Below are 17,361 nucleotides of genomic sequence, written 5' to 3'. Positions count from 1 at the left end.
TTGTCAAAGAGAGAGGAGACAATGGCTATGGATGTTTCTAGAGCTGCTGAGGTAATTAGGGAGCTTTCATCCCATAAAAATACCACCAGTGACTTTCTTTTATTGAAACTGAAAAGTTCTTCTTAAAGAATTCCTGATTATTTGTTCACAGCTGCAAGTTTGAGTACAGGACCAGAGTCAGGATAGAATATGTTATATTTTACATTTCTCTGTCAATAAAATTGATAGCAGCTTCATTTCATATTGTGGAAACTGTTGGCATATGAGGGGATTTTACTGTATGATTGAAAACAGAAAATGACTTGATATGAGTGATATGAATTGTTTTGATTATTATTAGTATTTTAGGACTTTACTGGCACACCAAGGGCCATTTTTTCGGTCTGCAATTAAAATAAATAATAACGTCAATACAAACAATCATCATTCAGCTACCAAAATGTAAAACACATGCAAAAAATTCCATCTCAATGGTCCAAGTCTACCTGGGGACATCTATAACCTTTGATGAAAGGTTAATCAGCATGATTTGGCAAGATGAAAAGAGCAAAGCCATTTACTGAACACGTGGGCTGAGAAGGTGGCACAAATTCGCAACCTGAGAATTTTGGCTTCTGCAGCTCATGCCATGTTCCCAATGTGAGGATATGAAGCTGCTTTCCCCCAGTAGTTCCACCCCAGTGAAACATTATTGTAGCTGAGTGATGAATCAGAGACCCCTGTCTGACTAACAAGTGAATTTCTTTAATCTTTGGTTCCATTCTTCTTTTTCATTTTTCTGTAAAAATCAAGCTAGCCACGTCCACTGTACCTCTTCAGTATTTGTGGTAATGTTCTTTTGAATATGAGGTATTATTGTTATTAAGTAAAACCTTATGAAACTTTTTGCCAGGTGGTTGATATTGGACAAAGCCCTGCTTGTATTCTATAAGCTATGAGAATATAAGGGGAGAAAAATCACATAAAATTTTTTCCCTTAAGCAGTTTTTTTTTTCTTTTGGCTGGGTTACACAAATGTAGGGCAAACCATAGACTATTGTTTGAAATTTGAAAATATTATTCAATTTTTTAAAATGTTAATGCCGGAGTTTCCCATCTGAAGTCTGGTTGTCAAAAACAAATACAGCCTCTAATTTGTGGTCACTAAATGCATTCGTATTAGGCTATTTTTAGATCTTGAGATTAAGGCTCAGCTTGGCTTCTGTCAGTAAATAGCCATACTGTCATCACTCAATTCATTCGACAGGGTCTGTTTGTAGTTCTATTGTTAAGAATCACCATTTAAAAATAGCCGAACTGGGAACTCTACTCAATATTTTGTAATAACCCATAAGGGAAAAGAATCTGAAAAAAATATATGTATGTATAATTCATCACATTGGTGTACATCTGAAACTAACACAATATTGTTAATCAACTATACTTCAATAAAAAATAAAAACAATAAAAATAAAGATAGCCAAATCTCCAATTTTTGTGAGAGTTGACTATCTCATCATACATTGGTTAATACTAAATTTTCCTCTGATTGACCAGTATAAGGAGACAATTTAAAATTAATTGTAAAATTACAGTAAATATTACTAGCAGAAATGCTTGCCTACAATTACATAAGGAAACTTCAGTTGAACTGACATAAGATTTAAACTTATAAAAGAAATTTAAAAATATAGGAATAACAGGCTTCCCTGGTGGCACAGTGGTTGAGAGTCTGCCTGCCGATGCAGCGGACACGGATTCGTGCCTGGGTCCGGGCACATGCCGCGGAGTGGCTGGGCCCATAAGTCATGGCTGCTGAGCCTGCACATCCGGAGCCTGTGCTCCGCAATGGGAGAGTCCACAACAGTGAGAGGCCCATGTACCACAAAAAAACAAAACAAACAAAAAAAATAGAACTAACTAATTTCCCAAGAAAAGCAATGTTCCCCTAACAGACTTAGAGAACAAACTTACGGTAACCAGAAGGGGTTGTGGGGGAAGGGTCGAGGGGTGGTTAGGGAGTTTGGGACTGACAAATGTTTAAATTGGATGACAAACAAGGGCCTACTGTGTAGCATAGGGAAAGCTGCTCAATATTACATAACAACCTAAATGGGAAAATAATAGATATGTGTATACGTATAACTGATTCACTTTGCTGTATACCTGAAACTAACACAACATTGTTAGTTGATTATACTCCAATAGAAAATAAAAATTAAGAAAAAAGAAAAGGAAAGCAATGTTCTTAGCATATAGCTCCATGTGTGTATAAGGCACTATTTCTTGAAACAATCCATCAAGTTTTTGTTTTTTTCAGGACAAAATTGAGTATCTAATATAGCTACACATGATGCTGCTTTGGCATCAGATCAGTTCCATTTCGAACAGTATGTAGGAATATGAACACTGTAAATATAAGATGCATTTTAAAACAATTTTATTGAAATTTAGAGGAATTAGGCTTAGATTTTGGGACCAATTTGAAGAGGCAAATGACCTGTTTTTACTAAATACCGCCTTTTTTGAAGCATATCTCTATAAAGTAATTTCATTATTATTCCTATTTTTTTTTCCAGAAGGAAATCATCAAAATACTGAGTTGGCTCAGTTTCCTCATAGATAATTTGTGTTGAAGCTGGAAACCACTCTTTGTTCTGTGATGGTCAATCTTGTGCCCAGATCCCTTGGCCACAAGACTTTTCCCCAATATCGAACACTTCCACACATGTTTCCATAATCCCTTTAAAAAAACAGGTGGCATCCCGTGACATTCTTCTTGACTATTTCATGAAAACTAAACTTTCTAGAACTTTGAGAACCTTATTTCTTTTCTTGCTCTAATAATATTAGCTCAGACAACAAGAGACACAAAGCATTTGGTGGAGGGTCTTCACCCAGTATGAACTTCCTTTAGCCCTAGTGTCAGATGCTAAAATTATACAATAATGTATTTTAAACTGAGTTGACAAATATCCAATGATACCCACATTATTATTTGTGGTTAATAAAATTCCATACCCTCTCACCATGGCTTAAAACTCCATAACATCCTTCCTCAATGGATTCATGCCTCACAGATTTGGACAATCAAACAGCAGAGTAACTTTTTTAAAAAGTGTGTTTGCTGGGAAAAAAAATTCAATCTGGGCCTCTAATAAAGAATTCTCTCTTTGCCAGTTTTTTAAACCTTGTTTTACCATGTCCTGCGCACTACCTGGATTGGAAGATCTGATTAGGGTTCAACTCCTATTGTCAAAATCAGTAGCTTTTATGAAATGATAAAGAGCAGTAGCAGAAGAGCCTCGCTAGAGGGCAGAGTACCTTGATATTATATCTGCTTCTCAGCCTCCCCCATGCCCTAAAATGATTAGGATTCCCAAGTGTGAAATTAGAGTTCCTGTTCTTAAAAGTAAAATCAACCTACTCACTAAAAAAAAAAAAAAAAAAAAAAAAATCTGAAAAATGGTAACAGGTAAAAGAGGTATTAAGGCTCATATTTTACAAAAATACATGTAACTCTATCTCTATCCATATCCATAGAGATACAGATGTAGTGACTTATGACCTGGCCACTGTACAAGTGTTTATGTTTAGTTATAATTTTGCTCACAAATCATTTTAGCTCTACTCTTTGGGAATTGCTTTTACAGCTGACTTGTCAGTCATGAAGAGAACATGACCTCATTCCCTATTGACCCCATTCTCAACTGGGTCATCTATATTAATCATCAGATTTGACTTCAAATTTTGGCAATTTCTAGAGTCGATCATCTAGGAAGGATGGCTTTCCATCACTGAGAAGAGGGAAAAGAAGATGACCAGATTCAAGGCAATTCTTGGTCCTTTCACATCTGAGCATTGATGACACAACCAGAGAATTCTTTAAACTCTGTGACTCTTTAGAACCTGTATGGACTTCTAATCAAGTAGCACTTAGGTAGGAGGTTTTCCCAGTGTAGAACCTGTCTTTCATCACCATTCATAATTCTGGTAAGCTATAAGTCCATTTCTGGAAGTAACAACCATGTAGGCCACATGAGGATGATATATCAACATATCCATCTTTCACTGGAAGCTCTGATACCCATCTCAGCACAAGGAAGTAGGCAATGGAGACTTGCCATACTTGCCATACACATGATCCATTTCACTTCTTGATAGTAACTGTTGTCGTTATTGAAGGTACCAAAGAAAGACCAGAAAAGATGCTCCAGAAATAAATCTGCTCTCTTAATGAAAACCAACAGCAATCAGTTTGTAAAATATTCACTGTCAGGACTAAGTCCAAAAAAATTCTTGCTATATCAATAACAAGAGGGCATAACTGATATCCTTTGGCTGTGGAGGAAGTGATCTGAATAAGGTAGTCATTAGCTAAAACACATGCAAACCCAGGACTGGATTAGTAATGGCTCAGGTGGGGTCCCTTTCTATTGAAGGGAGATTACACAACAAAAAGAACGAGGATGAGACATTCAAATACCTGTTGCTCCCTTCACACCCACACTGTCAATATTCTCTTGCTTTTATATGGGTTCGTTTCATTTAGAATTTACAGTAAGCCCCCTACATATGAATCTTCAAGTTATGAACTTTCAAAGATGCGAACATGTGTTTGTATGTCCAATCATGTTAGTTCACATGTCTGGCGTACACTGTCATGTGTGCACCTCCTCTACAAGTGGTTGTGCCTTTGTGTACTTTATTAATTTAAGCTATTAATTGTAAGTGAAATTTAATGTCCATATCTACTGTGGAGGGATCTGTACCTTAAAAACATACATGAGCACATCCACAATAAACTCTGAATAATCCTTTTTAAAAAACTTTTCATTTTTACTCCTTTGTGTTGTGATTTCCTGCTCTTTTAATTTCCAAATGAGTATAAATGCTCTCTTGGCTAAATAGTTCCTTGGCAGCAAAATATGTAGCACCATTCAAAAAACAAAGTTATATCTCTGATGATAACGGCAATGAATTATTGCAAGAGAGGAACGGAAACCCAACGGTACCTGAAGATTGCATCATCTGAGGTAAGTCAGTAGTGATATAAATTGCCCAAAGCCAACTGTGTACATACCTGTGCTTAGGTGTACACAACAACCACTCTTCAAAGTTCAGGAGCAGTGAGAGGAGCAAGTTGTCACTTGTAATCACCTGTTTTCTCGGAAGAGAAATACAGTGACTTCCCAAAGACTGTTTCCAGTTGTCTGAGTAATCTGGATGAGGTGCAAGAATGCTTTTTCCAGAGGCATTTGACTCTTGCAATGCATTTATATTTGCTGCAAATGAAATCAGAGATGCTGTATCTATCCCTTCCCTGCCATGGGTATGATTCATGGGAAGGAACGTATAACCATAAAGTCAGACACCCCTCAGGGATGTTCAGAGCACCACTGCTGATCAGTCGGAATTACTGATCTTTCTTCATGAAAAGAAGTTCCCTAAGGGAAAGGATAGAGCTTTATAGCAGTCTGAACAATGGTAGATATGGATCTGGTGTTAATAAATACATGGAATGTTGGGAACCAATTCACAGAGAATCCACTATAAGTTCCATGGTTAGGCTTCATCCTTTATTAGGTAGTGAGTAAAAGACAACTGATGATTACAACTCCAATTTTAGAGACCATTTAAACAAAAATGGTTCCATAGTGAAGTGAGGCAGAAGGGGTTTAGGTATTTCTGAGGTTTCTCCTATGGCTGATGGAGAAAATATGGCTGATTTGTTTGTTTCCCAGCAAATCATTAAAGTTAGTAACGCCTTGTGATCCAGGACTCTTGTATCCCACAGGCCCTGACTTCTAGTGGACTGGCTCTTTCACTTTGGTGAAAATGGGGAAGAACAGCAAAAGTACATCATAGTAAGATTTCATCAATTGACACTAAGTTCTCCAACAGAAAGAGAGGTTTTTAGAGGTGTAAATGTAGTTGGATAGGGATTCAGGCTGACATAGTGAATGATGAAAATATTCGACAAAGCAGAAAGAGGAAACTGAAGTTCAAAACGGTCAGAAGCTGGTCACACAGGATACAGACAGCCCCAAACAACAGAATTCATGAGATAACTCTCTACCTGGCTGAACTAGCAGGGTCTGAGGGTGGGAAAAGGAAACACTTACTAACACCAGAAAGTAGAGATACTGGCAGATGCAATATCACCAGATACTTTCAAAAACAAATTTCAATTGTAACCAACATGTTCAGGCAGAAGATGTATGGTTTGAAATTCCTCTTACCAAAGGAATACTTTTTCTTTTCTTTTCCTTCCTTTCTTCCTCCCTTCTTTTTTCTTTTGGTTGGTTGTTTAACAAAAGTTCTATAAAGTCAACTGCTTTAAAGATATATTTATATGACAAATGTCTTTAGCTAGATGGTGGAGAAGAACTCCAAAGACCATGTTTAATGTTGAGCACCAAGCACGTTATGGGTGTTTCTTAAATATAAAATGACAAATACTAAATACCCATCTCTCAAATCGTTTCACCTTGAGTCTTTAGACCTCTCAAAAGTCTATTACAGTTTAGATAAGAGCAGTTTCAGGAAGGCCATATGCAGCCTTTCCCTATATTTTTAAATAGTCTTTACAAAACCTTTCAAAAATATTTTTTTTTCTCTAAACCTAAATCTGGTAGGGTGGATTTGTACATGTTTTCATTGTTCTAAGTTTGAGTGTCATTATTCTTATTAATGCAACAGACTGGCTGCATCGAACCCCATCATAATGATAGGTATATGTTAGCTTTCTATGGGAAAAAGCAATAGCCTTTATCACAAATTAAAGGCACAGCTATTTTTATGCCATTTGTTACCAACTTAATGATAACATGTAACACGGGATGGTTATATAATTATTTTATATAGATTTTCTTTTTATAAGTTATTCTCTTAATCTTTCTAACATATATACAATATACATATATTTATATATACCCCTGAAAAATCTTGTTTTAAAGGTAAAACATCAACTCCTTTCAGCCTTATGGTGAATATTGAAGGCTGTCAGTGTTTCACAACTCCACTAGAGAAATGATGGTCAAATGCATCTTACCAGTATTTTTTTAACTCTACATCCTTGGTCTGAAATTAATGCAGATTAATTTTTTTCTTGTTTTACTAATATTTAAATATATATTAATTGTTTATATCATGTCAGTAGGAAATCTAAAAAAACAAAAACCCCCACCCCCCCACAACAATAGCTAATGTCTACCATCATAGTCAAAGCAGAAACCTTTGCTGAAGAGACAACCCTACTGGTATGATATAAAGGGGATATTGCAGAGATGCAATATTCTTTGTTTTTATTGGATATGCACTAACATGAAAAATCTTTACTTTGCATTATCATGCTAGGTTAGGATCATCCATTATCCTTGAAACAGAATTGTTATACTGATTTCTTTCTGAACACCCATGATGCATGGGTTTACCTGTTTTCAGATATAGGTGCTTTACAAACACTTCTTATTTCCAGCAACACTGTTCCAGGGGGAGGGAAAAGTACTTCATAAGAAACCATTTTTATTAATCTCTCCCACCTCTATGCTTAGCCCTGTTCTTTTATTCTGAACTTAAAGTCATCTCCAAGCTGGGTAGGATGGGAGAATGTGAACCAGGGACCTTCCCCACACCATCCGGTGGTGTTTAGTTTTTGACTGCTTACAGGCATGAAATTGTTGTTCGTTCTACCTTTTGCAATTCTTGAAAACCTAGTGGCATAGATTGAGACACAGCACTATTGTTTTTACAAGACATCTACTGTATCTACTTTTGTTGGGATAAATACCCAGGAATTGCTGTCATAGTAAGAGGAACAGCACGGGTACTACTATTCACAGTGTTGCTTTTTTTTTTTTCTTTTTCTTTGTTTTTTTGTATTATTTTAATCTACAGAGTAAATTATTATATATACATTGGAACCAGTTAATGCCCTTAGACAATGTATAGCTGTCTCATAAAGCAGAAAAGACAATGCAGGGGGAAACAAGTGCCCAAAAGCACAGTCACAAAGGCTTCAGAAAGTCTAGATACCACTACAAGTCAATGCTGGAGCTCACTTCTAAAACACTCAATGTTCAAGAGGAATGCTTTAATTTGGAGAAAATACCACCCCTCCCTCCCACCCCTAAACCTCGCTCCTTTTTTTTTTTTTTTTTTTTTTAGTAATCTTTTTAATTCACTATCAAAAGTCCTGGCTCTTCAGGTATACTTTAAACTATAAATAAACACTGCATAGTTCTCTTTTTGTTTTGTGTTTTTTGAAAAATTATTGCAGTACAGTTACTCCCATTTGGAATTCAGTAAGGAGCAAACAGCACAGGAGTGTGGGCCGTCCGAATGGGTCCAGGAGCTGGCCGCAGGAGGGCTGGAGGGACTGCAGAAGTCTGGAACAGTGTGGCTGCTGGAGCAGTTCGGAGGCTGAAGGGGGAATTCACTGCCACAGCCGCAGCAGCTGCTGCAGCTGCCAGAGGGTTTGGTAGAATTCGTGGAGCCAAAGGCTTTGAAGGTTCTTTTGAAAATACTAATTTTACCTGCAAGGGAAGGGGAAAAAAAAAAAAGAGTAGATGAACAAGAGTCTTAGAATCTACAATGAGAATCCAAAAGGGTGAGTAGCTTTTAAAATACAGCAGTCAACAACTACAAAGATAAACTCACACCTGGGAACTGATGATAAAAATCATGCAAAGTGGGAAACCTATATTCAATATCCTGAGATAAACCAAAATGGAAAAGAACATGAAAAAGAATATATATATATATATATATATATATATATATATATATGTATGTATAACTGAATCACTTTGCTGTACAGCAGAAATTAACACACCATTGTAAATCAACTGTATTTCCATAAAATAAAATTTAAAAAATAATGTAAAGTGTAGAACATCTTTCCTTTTGGAGAAATTTGAATATCCCAGAAAATGGCTTGACCTAGGATGTTACAAAGTCCTCCAGGAAAGTACTTTATTTTATTTTTTTAACATCTTTATTGGAGTATAATTGCTTTACAATGGTGTGTTTCTTTCTGCTTTATAGCAAAGTGAATCGGTTATACATATTCATAGGTCCCCATATCTCTTCCCTCTTGCATCTCCCTGCCTCCTACCCTCTTTATCCCACCCCTCTAGGTGGTCACAGAGCATGGAGCTGATGTCCCTGTGCTATGCGGCTGCTTCACACTAGCTATCTATTTTATATTTGGTAGTGTGTATATGTCCATGCCACTCTCTCACTTTGTCCAGCTTACCCTTCCCCCGCCCACTATACTCAAGTCCATTCTCTAATAGATCTGCATCTTTATTCCCGTCTTGACCCTAGGTCTTTCATGACTTTTTTTTTTTTTTTTTAGATTCCATATATATGTGTTAGCATATGTTATTTGTTTTTCTCTTTCTGACTTACTTCACTCTGTATGACAGACTATAGGTCCATCCACCTCACTAAAAATAACTCAATTTCGTTTCTTCTTATGGCTGAGTAATATTCCATTGTATATATGTGCCATATGTTCTTTATCCATGCACTTGTTGATGGACAGTTAGGCTGCTTCCATGTCCTGGCTATTGTAAATAGAGCTGCAATGAACATTGTGGTACATGACCCTTTTAGAATTATGGTTTTTCAGGGTATATGCCCAGTAGTGGGATTGCTGGGTCATATGGTAGTTATATTTTTAATTTTTTAAGCAACCTCCATGCTGTTCTCCATAGTGGCTGTATCCATTTACATTCCCACCAACAGTGCAAGTGGGTTTCCTTTTCTCCACACCCTCTCTAACATTTATTGTTTGTAGATTTTTTGATGATGGCCATTCTGAACAGTGTGAGGTGATATCTCATTGTAGTTTTGATTTGCATTTCTCTAGTGATTAATGATGTTGAGCATTCTTTCATGTGTTTGTTGGCAATCTGAATATCTTCTTTGGAGAAATGTCTATTTATGTCTTCTCCCCATTTTTGGATTGGATTGTTTGTTTTTTTTGATATTGAGCTGCATGAGTTGCTTGTAAATTCTGAAGAATAATCCTTTGTAAATTGCTTCATTTGCAAATATTGTCTCCCATTCTGAGGGTTGCCTTTTCCTTTTGTTTATAGTTTCCTTTGTTGTGCAAAAACTTTTAAGTTTCATTAGGTCCCATTTGTATATTTTTGTTTTTATTTCCATTTCTCTTGGAGATGGTTCAAAAAGGATCTTGCTGTGATTTATGTCATAGAGTGTTCTGTCCATGTTTTCCTCTAAGAGTTTGATAGTGTCTGGTCTTACATTTAGGTCTTAAATCCATTTTGAGTTTATTTTTGTGTATGGTGTTAAGGAGTGTTCTAATTTCATTATTTTACATGTAGCTGTCCAGTTTTCCCAGCATCACTTATTGAAGAGGCTGTCTTTTCTCCACTGTATATTCTTGCCTCTTTTATCAAAGATAAGGTGTCCATATGTGCATGGGTTTATCTCTGGGTTTTCTATCCTGTTCCATTGATCTATATTTCTGTTTTTGTGCCAGTACCATACTGTCTTGATTACTGTATCTTTGTAGTATAGTCTGAAGTCAGGGAGCCTGATTCCTCCAGCTCCGTTTTTTTTTCTCAAGATTACTTTCACTATTCGGGGTCTTTTGTGTTTCCATACAAATTGTGAAATTTTTTGTTCTACTTCTGTGAAAAATGCCAGTGGTAGTTTGATAGGGATTGCATTAAATCTGTAGATTGCTTTGGGTAGTAGAGTCATTTTCACAATGTTGCTTCTTCCAATCCAAGGACATGGTATATCGCTCCATCTGTTTGTATCATCTTTAATTTATTTCATCAGTGTATTATAATTTTCTGCATACAGGTCTTTTTTCTCCTTAGGTAGGTTAACTCCTAGATATTTTATTATTTTTGTTGCAAAGGTAAATGAGAGTGTTTTCTTAATTTCACTTTCCAGTTTTTCATCATTAGTGTATAAGAATGCCAGAGATTTCTGTGCACTAATTTTGTATCCTGCTAGTTTACCAAATTCATTGATTAGCTCTAGTAGTTTTCTGGTAGCATCTTTAGGATTCTCTATGTATAGTGTCATGTCATGATTGCTGTGGCTAAAACTTCTAAAACTATGTTGAATAATAGTGGTGAGAGTGGGCAGCCTTGTCTTGTTCCTGATCTTAGTGGAAATGGTTTCAGTTTTTCACCATTGAGGACAATGTTAGCTGTGGGTTTGTCATATATGACGTTTATTATGTTGAGGAAAGTTCCCTCTAAGCCTACTTTGTGGAGGGTTTTTATCATAAATGGGTGTTGAACTTTGTCAAAAGCTTTCTCTTCATCTATTGAGATGATCATATTTTTTTCTCCTTCAATTTGTTAATAAGGTGTATCACATTGATTGATTTGCATGTACTGAGAATTGATTGGTTTGCATATATTGAAGAATCCTTGCATTCCTGGGATAAACCCCACTTGATCATGGTGTATGATCCTTTTAATGTGCTGTTGAATTCTGTTTGCTAGTATTCTGTTGAGGATTTTTGCATCTATGTTCGTCAGTGATATTGGCCTATAGATTTCTTTCTTTGTGACATCTTTGTATGGTTTTGGTATCAAGGTGATGGTGGCCTCATAGAATGAGTTTGGGACCATTCCTCTGTCTGCTATATTTTGGAAGAGTTTGAGAAGGATAGGTGTTAGCTCTTCTCTAAATGTTTGACAGAATCCACCTGTGAAGCTATCTAGTCCTGGGCTTTTGTTTGTTGGAAGATTTTTAATTATATTTTTAATTTCAGTGCTTGTGATTGGTCTCTTCATATTTTCTATTTCTTCCTGGTTCAGTCTCGGAAGGCTGTGCATTTCTACGAATTTGTCCATTTCTTCCAGGTTGTCCATTTTATTGGCATATAGATGCTTGTAGTAATCTCTCATGATCCTTTGTATTTCTGCTGTGTCAATTGTTACTTCTCCTTTTTCATTTCTAATTCCATTGATTTGAGTCTTTTTTTTCCTGATAAGTTTGGCTAATGGTTTATCATTTTTGTTTATCTTCTCAAAGAACAAGCTTTTAGTTTTATTGATCTTTGCTACAGTTTCCTTCATTTCTTTTTCATTTATCTGATCTGATGTTTATGATATCTTTCCTTCTGCTAACTTTGGGGGTTTTTGTTCTTCTTTCTCTAATTGCTTTAGGTGTAAGGTTATGTTGTTTATTTGAGATATTTCTTGTTTCTTAAGGTAAGATTGTACTGCTATAAACTTCCCTCTTAGAACTGCTTTTGCTGCATCCTATAGGTTTTGGGTCATCGTGTTTCATTGTCATTTGTTTCTAGGTATTTTTTGGTTTCCTCTTTGATTTCTTCAGTGATCTCTTGGCTATTAAGTAGTGTATTGTTTAGCTTCCATGTGTTTTTATTTTTACAGCTTTTATCCTGTAATTGATATTTAGTCTCGTAGTATTGTGGTCGAAAAGATACTTGAGCTGATTTCAATTTTCTTAAATTTACTAAGGCTCGTTTCATGATCCAAGATATGATCTACCCTGGAGAATGTTCCATGAGCACTTGAGAAGAAAGTGTATTCTGTTGTTTTTGGATGGAATGTTCTACAAATATCAATTAAGTCCATCTTATTTAATGTATCTTTTAAAGTTTCTGTTTCCTTATTTATTTTCATTTTCGATTTACTGTCCAATGGTGAAAGTGGGGTGTTAAAGTCCCCTACTATGATTGTGTTACTGTCGATTTCCCCTTTTATGGCTCTTAGTATTTGCCTTATGTATTGAGGTGCTCCTATGTTGGGTGCATAAATATTTACAATTGTTATATCTTCTTCTTAAATTGATCCCTTGATCATTATGTAATGTCCTTCTTTGTCTCTCATAATAGTCTTTGTTTTAAAGTCTATGTTGTCTGATGTGAGAATTGCTACTCCAGCTTTCTTTTGATTTCCATTTGCATGAAATATCTTTTTCCATCCCCTCACTTTCAGTCTGTATGTGTCCTTAGATCTGAGGTGGGTCTCTTGTAGACAGCATATATACAGGTCTTGTTTTTGTATCCATTCTGACAGTCTATGTCTTTTGGTGGGAGCCTTTAATCCATTTACATTTAAGGTAATTATTGACACGTATGTTCCTATTACCATTTTCTTAATTGTTTTGGGTTTGTTATTGTAGGTCTTTTCCTTCTCTTGTGTTTTCTGTTTAGAGAAGTTCCTTTAGCACTGTTGTAATGCTGGCTTGGTGATGCTGAATTCTGTTAGCTTTGCTTGTCTGTAAAGGTTTCAATTTCTCCATCAAATCTGCATCAGGTCCTTGCTGGGCAGAGTAATCTTGCTTGTAGGTTTTTCCCTTTCATCACTTTAAATATGTCCTGCCACTCCTTTCTGGCTTGCAGAGTTTCTGCTGATAGATCAGCTGTTCACCTTATGGGGATTCCCTTTTGTGTTATTTTTCCCTTGCTGCTTTTAATATTTTTTCTTTGTCTTTAATTTTTGACAGTTTGATTAATATGTGTCTTGGCACGTTTCTCCTTGGATTTATCCTGTATGGGACTCTCTGCACTTTCTGGATTGATTAATTATTTCCTTTCCCATATTAAGGAAGTTCTCAACTATAATCTCTTCAAATATTTTCTCAGTACCTTTCTTTTTCTCTTCTTCTTCTGGGAGCCATATAATTTGAATGTTGGTGCATTTAATGTTGTTCCAGAGGTTTCTAAGACTGTTCTCAATTATTTTCATTCTTTTTTTCTATATTCTGCTCTGCAGTAGTCATTTCCACTATTTTATCTTCCAGGTCACTTATCCGTTCTTCTGCCTCAGTTATTCTGCTATTTATCCCTTCTAGAAAAATTTTAATATCATTTATTGTGTTGTTCATCACTTTTTGTTTGCTGTTTAGTTCTTCTAGGTCCTTGTTAAATGTTTCTTGTATTTTCTCCATTCTATTTCCAAGATTTTGGATCATCTTTACTATCATTATTCTGAATTCTTTTTCAGGTAGACTGCTTATTTCCTCTTCATTTGTTAGGTCTGGTGGTTTTTTGCCTTGCTCCTTCGTCTGCTGTGTGTTTCTTTGTCTTCTCATTTTGCTTATCTTACTGTGTTTGGGGGTCTCCTTTTTGCAGGCTGCATGTTCATAGTTCCCATTGTTTTTGCTGTCTGTCCCCAGTGGCTAAGGTTGGTTCAGTGGGTTGTGTTGGATTCCTGGTGGAGGGGACTAGTGCCTGTGTTCTGGTGGATGAGGCTGGATCTTTCTTTCTGGTGGACAGGTCCTTGTCTGGTGGTGTGTTTTGGGGTGTCTGTGGCTTTTTTATGATTTTAGGCTGCCTCTTTGCTAAAGGATGGGGTTGTATTCCTGTCTTGCTAGTTTTTTGGCGTAGGGTATCCAGCACTGTAGCTTGCTGGTCATGGAGTGGAGCTGGGTCTTGGTGTTGAGATGGAGACCTCTGGGAGATTTTCGCCATTTGATATTATGTGGAGCTGGGCAGTCTCTTGTGGACCAGTGTCCTGAACTTGGCTCTCCCACCACAGAGGTACAGCCCTCATGCCTGGCTGGAGTGCCAAGAGCCTGTCATCCACACGGTCATGTTGCGCTAGGTAGGAGGCCTCAGTTCATTGCTACATGGATCTCTCCTTAGGGCTGCTTGAGTGTCCTCATGACATGGCAGTTGGCTTACCCCAGGATGAATGATCCGGCCCTTGGCCCCCAGGACTGCTGCAGCTTTGGCTGCTGGGACCCCTCCAGAGCCAGCAGCCTCAGTGAGGCCACCCTCCCTTCGGGCTCCAGGGCAGTTTAGTGATGGTGGAGGGAAGACACCCCAAGCCATGGGTTCCAGCTCTCTATTTTATTTTTTGTGATAAATATACCTCGTGAGGAAAGTATTCATCTTGAGAAAAAACAGGGAATTTTTTACTGCACTCTTTACACACATTTTAACTAGCAGGGTATGGACATTTTTAAAGAGAGATTAATTAATGCTGTCAGCTACTATTAGACTATGCAAGTATGTCAAGTGAGTAGCATAGTAAGGTGTGAGTACCAATCAAGAGACATTATAAAAATAACAGAATTCCATTTTCAATAAAGAAGCAAAGAAAACTTATCTTCCCCAAAAGTTTGATGTGTTTTGCTTTCATTGGTAGCAACATTCTCTCAAACTTACTATATAAAATCAGTTCATTCTCTGACTAGTAGCATTAGTAAGATGGCTGTTCTCAGGAAGGAAATGGTCTCATTTATGGAAATCATAACAGTGACAGTTAAACAGGAGGTTTGGAAGCTAACATTAACACAATTTGACTTCTCTGTTTATTTAAAACCATTCACTTGATTGTTGAAAGCTTCATCTACGCAGGTCAGAAAGAGCACTCAGGTTATGACTAGTGGTGCTGAAACATCAGCTCCATGCAGAATTCACAGCCACTCAATGCAGCTAAAATTGATTCTATGCAAGAGAGTAAAATGACTTCATTTGCATAAAAATGGGTGATGCTACTAAATTAATTGGGTCAACTCATTCTGAGGTCTCGTAATTGATGACTGCAGTTTTCCTTTAACTGTATTTTCATGTGTCAGCAGCACACAGTAGCACTGATTATTAATAAAATCTATTTTGAAGAAAACAGATTTCAAAATGCATAATTCAGCACATACTATAGATCAATTGTTCTTCATCTTAATTTTTTTATGCACACAGTTATGGTTTATTACAGCTAAACAATGCAGAGCCCTGGGTCTCTTAGATGTAAGCTATGGTCACTTCAACCAGAACAAAAGCATATGCTTATAAATATTAGCTTAAAATGTCAGGAGGTTTACAGACATCCCCTAAAATCCTACAAAAATTCTAGGTCAAGACATCAGTACTAATAGGTTTATTAATCTAAAACAAGAGGGCATATCTCAGGAAATATTTCCCAGGCCTTAGATAGTGTCCTTAGGTGAATAATTTTTAAAAAGGAGCCATGCCTTTGAAAGTGTGTTATTCAAAAGACAAAATTGTTGAGGGAATCAACAATACTGGTGCTTTGTCTCCTGAAGACCTTAAAAAGGAGATGCAAGGATTTGTTTTCACCGACCTTTTCCTAATAGTATCCACTAACCTCAAGTCCAGATTTCATGTGATTACCAACCTGACACAAAAGAGTTTGGTTTTCCTCCCATCCCCATGCTCTGTTGTAAACCTGTGCCCAACTAAAAAAATAAGATGCCGAACTTTGGCTAATATTAACAAGACACTCAAACAACTCATGAAACCAATGATTCTGTTGGTGGAGTAGGAGTTGGACTTTCAAATCAATTGTTTGTCTTTACTTAGGTATCTTCCATTCATTTCATTTAGTAACTGACAAAAAAAGAATCCAAGTTCAGCCAGTAGACTGCAGGACATGAAAGGCTATTCTCAGGCTTCCCTAGTGGTACAGTGGTTAAGGATCCTACTGCCAATGTAGGGGACACGGGTTCAAACCCTGGTCCGGGAAGATCCCACATGCCGTGGAGCAATGAAGTCCATGTGCCACAACTACTGAGCCTGCGTTCCACAACTACTGAAGCCCGGGCACCTAGAGCCCATGCTCCACAATAAGAGAGGCCACCACACTGAGAAGCCCACACTCCGCAACCAGGAGTAGCCCCCGCTCACCACAACTAGAGAAAGCCTGTGTGCAGCAATGAAGACCCAACGCAGCCAAAAATAAAATATAAACAAATAAATAAATTTATTTTTTAAAAAAGAAAGAAAGGTTACTCTCTATTGGGAAGCAAAAAGGACACTCACCCCCAGCGGTTGTGCTGCCTTCTGCAGTTTGTTGTAAGGACTGTATTTAGGTTTCGGGGGCTTCCCAGCAGCTCTGTCTTTGTGCCTTCTACTGCTAATATGCTATTAAAAGCAATTAAAAATGACAGCTTTAAAAAAAATTATCCCCCAAACCCCTCATAAATATTGTTTTAACCTGGGGCAGGATATTAATTATTTCATGCAAGTTGAAGAAAGATAAAAATAAAAGAGCGTGCACTTTTGTCCTCGGATGCTGATGCTTTGAGGAGAGATACCTTTGTGCTAGCCATATTAGTCTATTTTAAACAAATAGCAGGGTCTTCTTTTCCCCAGCCTTTTCCTTATTACTGCACAGATCTCGTTTTATGGACGTTTACAAAGGAAAGAAATGTCTGAAGGAATTTTATGTGCAAATAAACAAAGATTGCCAGGCAGGCATGAATTTATTTCCATACTAATATTTATCCTCACATTTGTACAGCCAAATGTCAACCCCTTAAATTCTAAAGATAAATAACTAAGGTGTGTAAAAATCAGTGCAAGAATGTATGTATGCATATAAAACACAACACAATATGAAGGCTGGGACTTCAACTAGAAACGTAGAACTGATCTCTTTGGAAGGC

At 36.9% G+C, this 17,361-nt stretch overlaps 1 protein-coding gene across 2 annotated transcripts in view; it reads right to left on the bottom strand.

Moving 5' to 3' along the window:
• Positions 1-8,282: 8,282 nt before the first annotated feature.
• Positions 8,283-17,361, bottom strand: part of ZNF385D (zinc finger protein 385D) — a gene marked incomplete at both ends in the record, with an annotated part of 955,511 nt that continues 946,432 nt past the window's right edge. For both annotated transcript variants that reach the window (XM_082624858.1, XM_082624859.1), the window contains 2 exons: positions 8,283-8,516; positions 16,736-16,837. In XM_082624858.1, the coding sequence (XP_082480984.1) occupies positions 8,283-8,516; positions 16,736-16,837 (336 nt within the window). The remainder of the gene's footprint in view (positions 8,517-16,735; positions 16,838-17,361) is intronic.

Source organism: Mesoplodon mirus, assembly GCF_964341445.2.
Source record: "Mesoplodon mirus genome assembly, chromosome: 6".
NCBI lineage: Eukaryota > Metazoa > Chordata > Mammalia > Artiodactyla > Ziphiidae > Mesoplodon > Mesoplodon mirus.
Note: the sequence above shows the minus strand (reverse complement) of the source record. Positions and strands in the feature narration are given on the sequence as shown.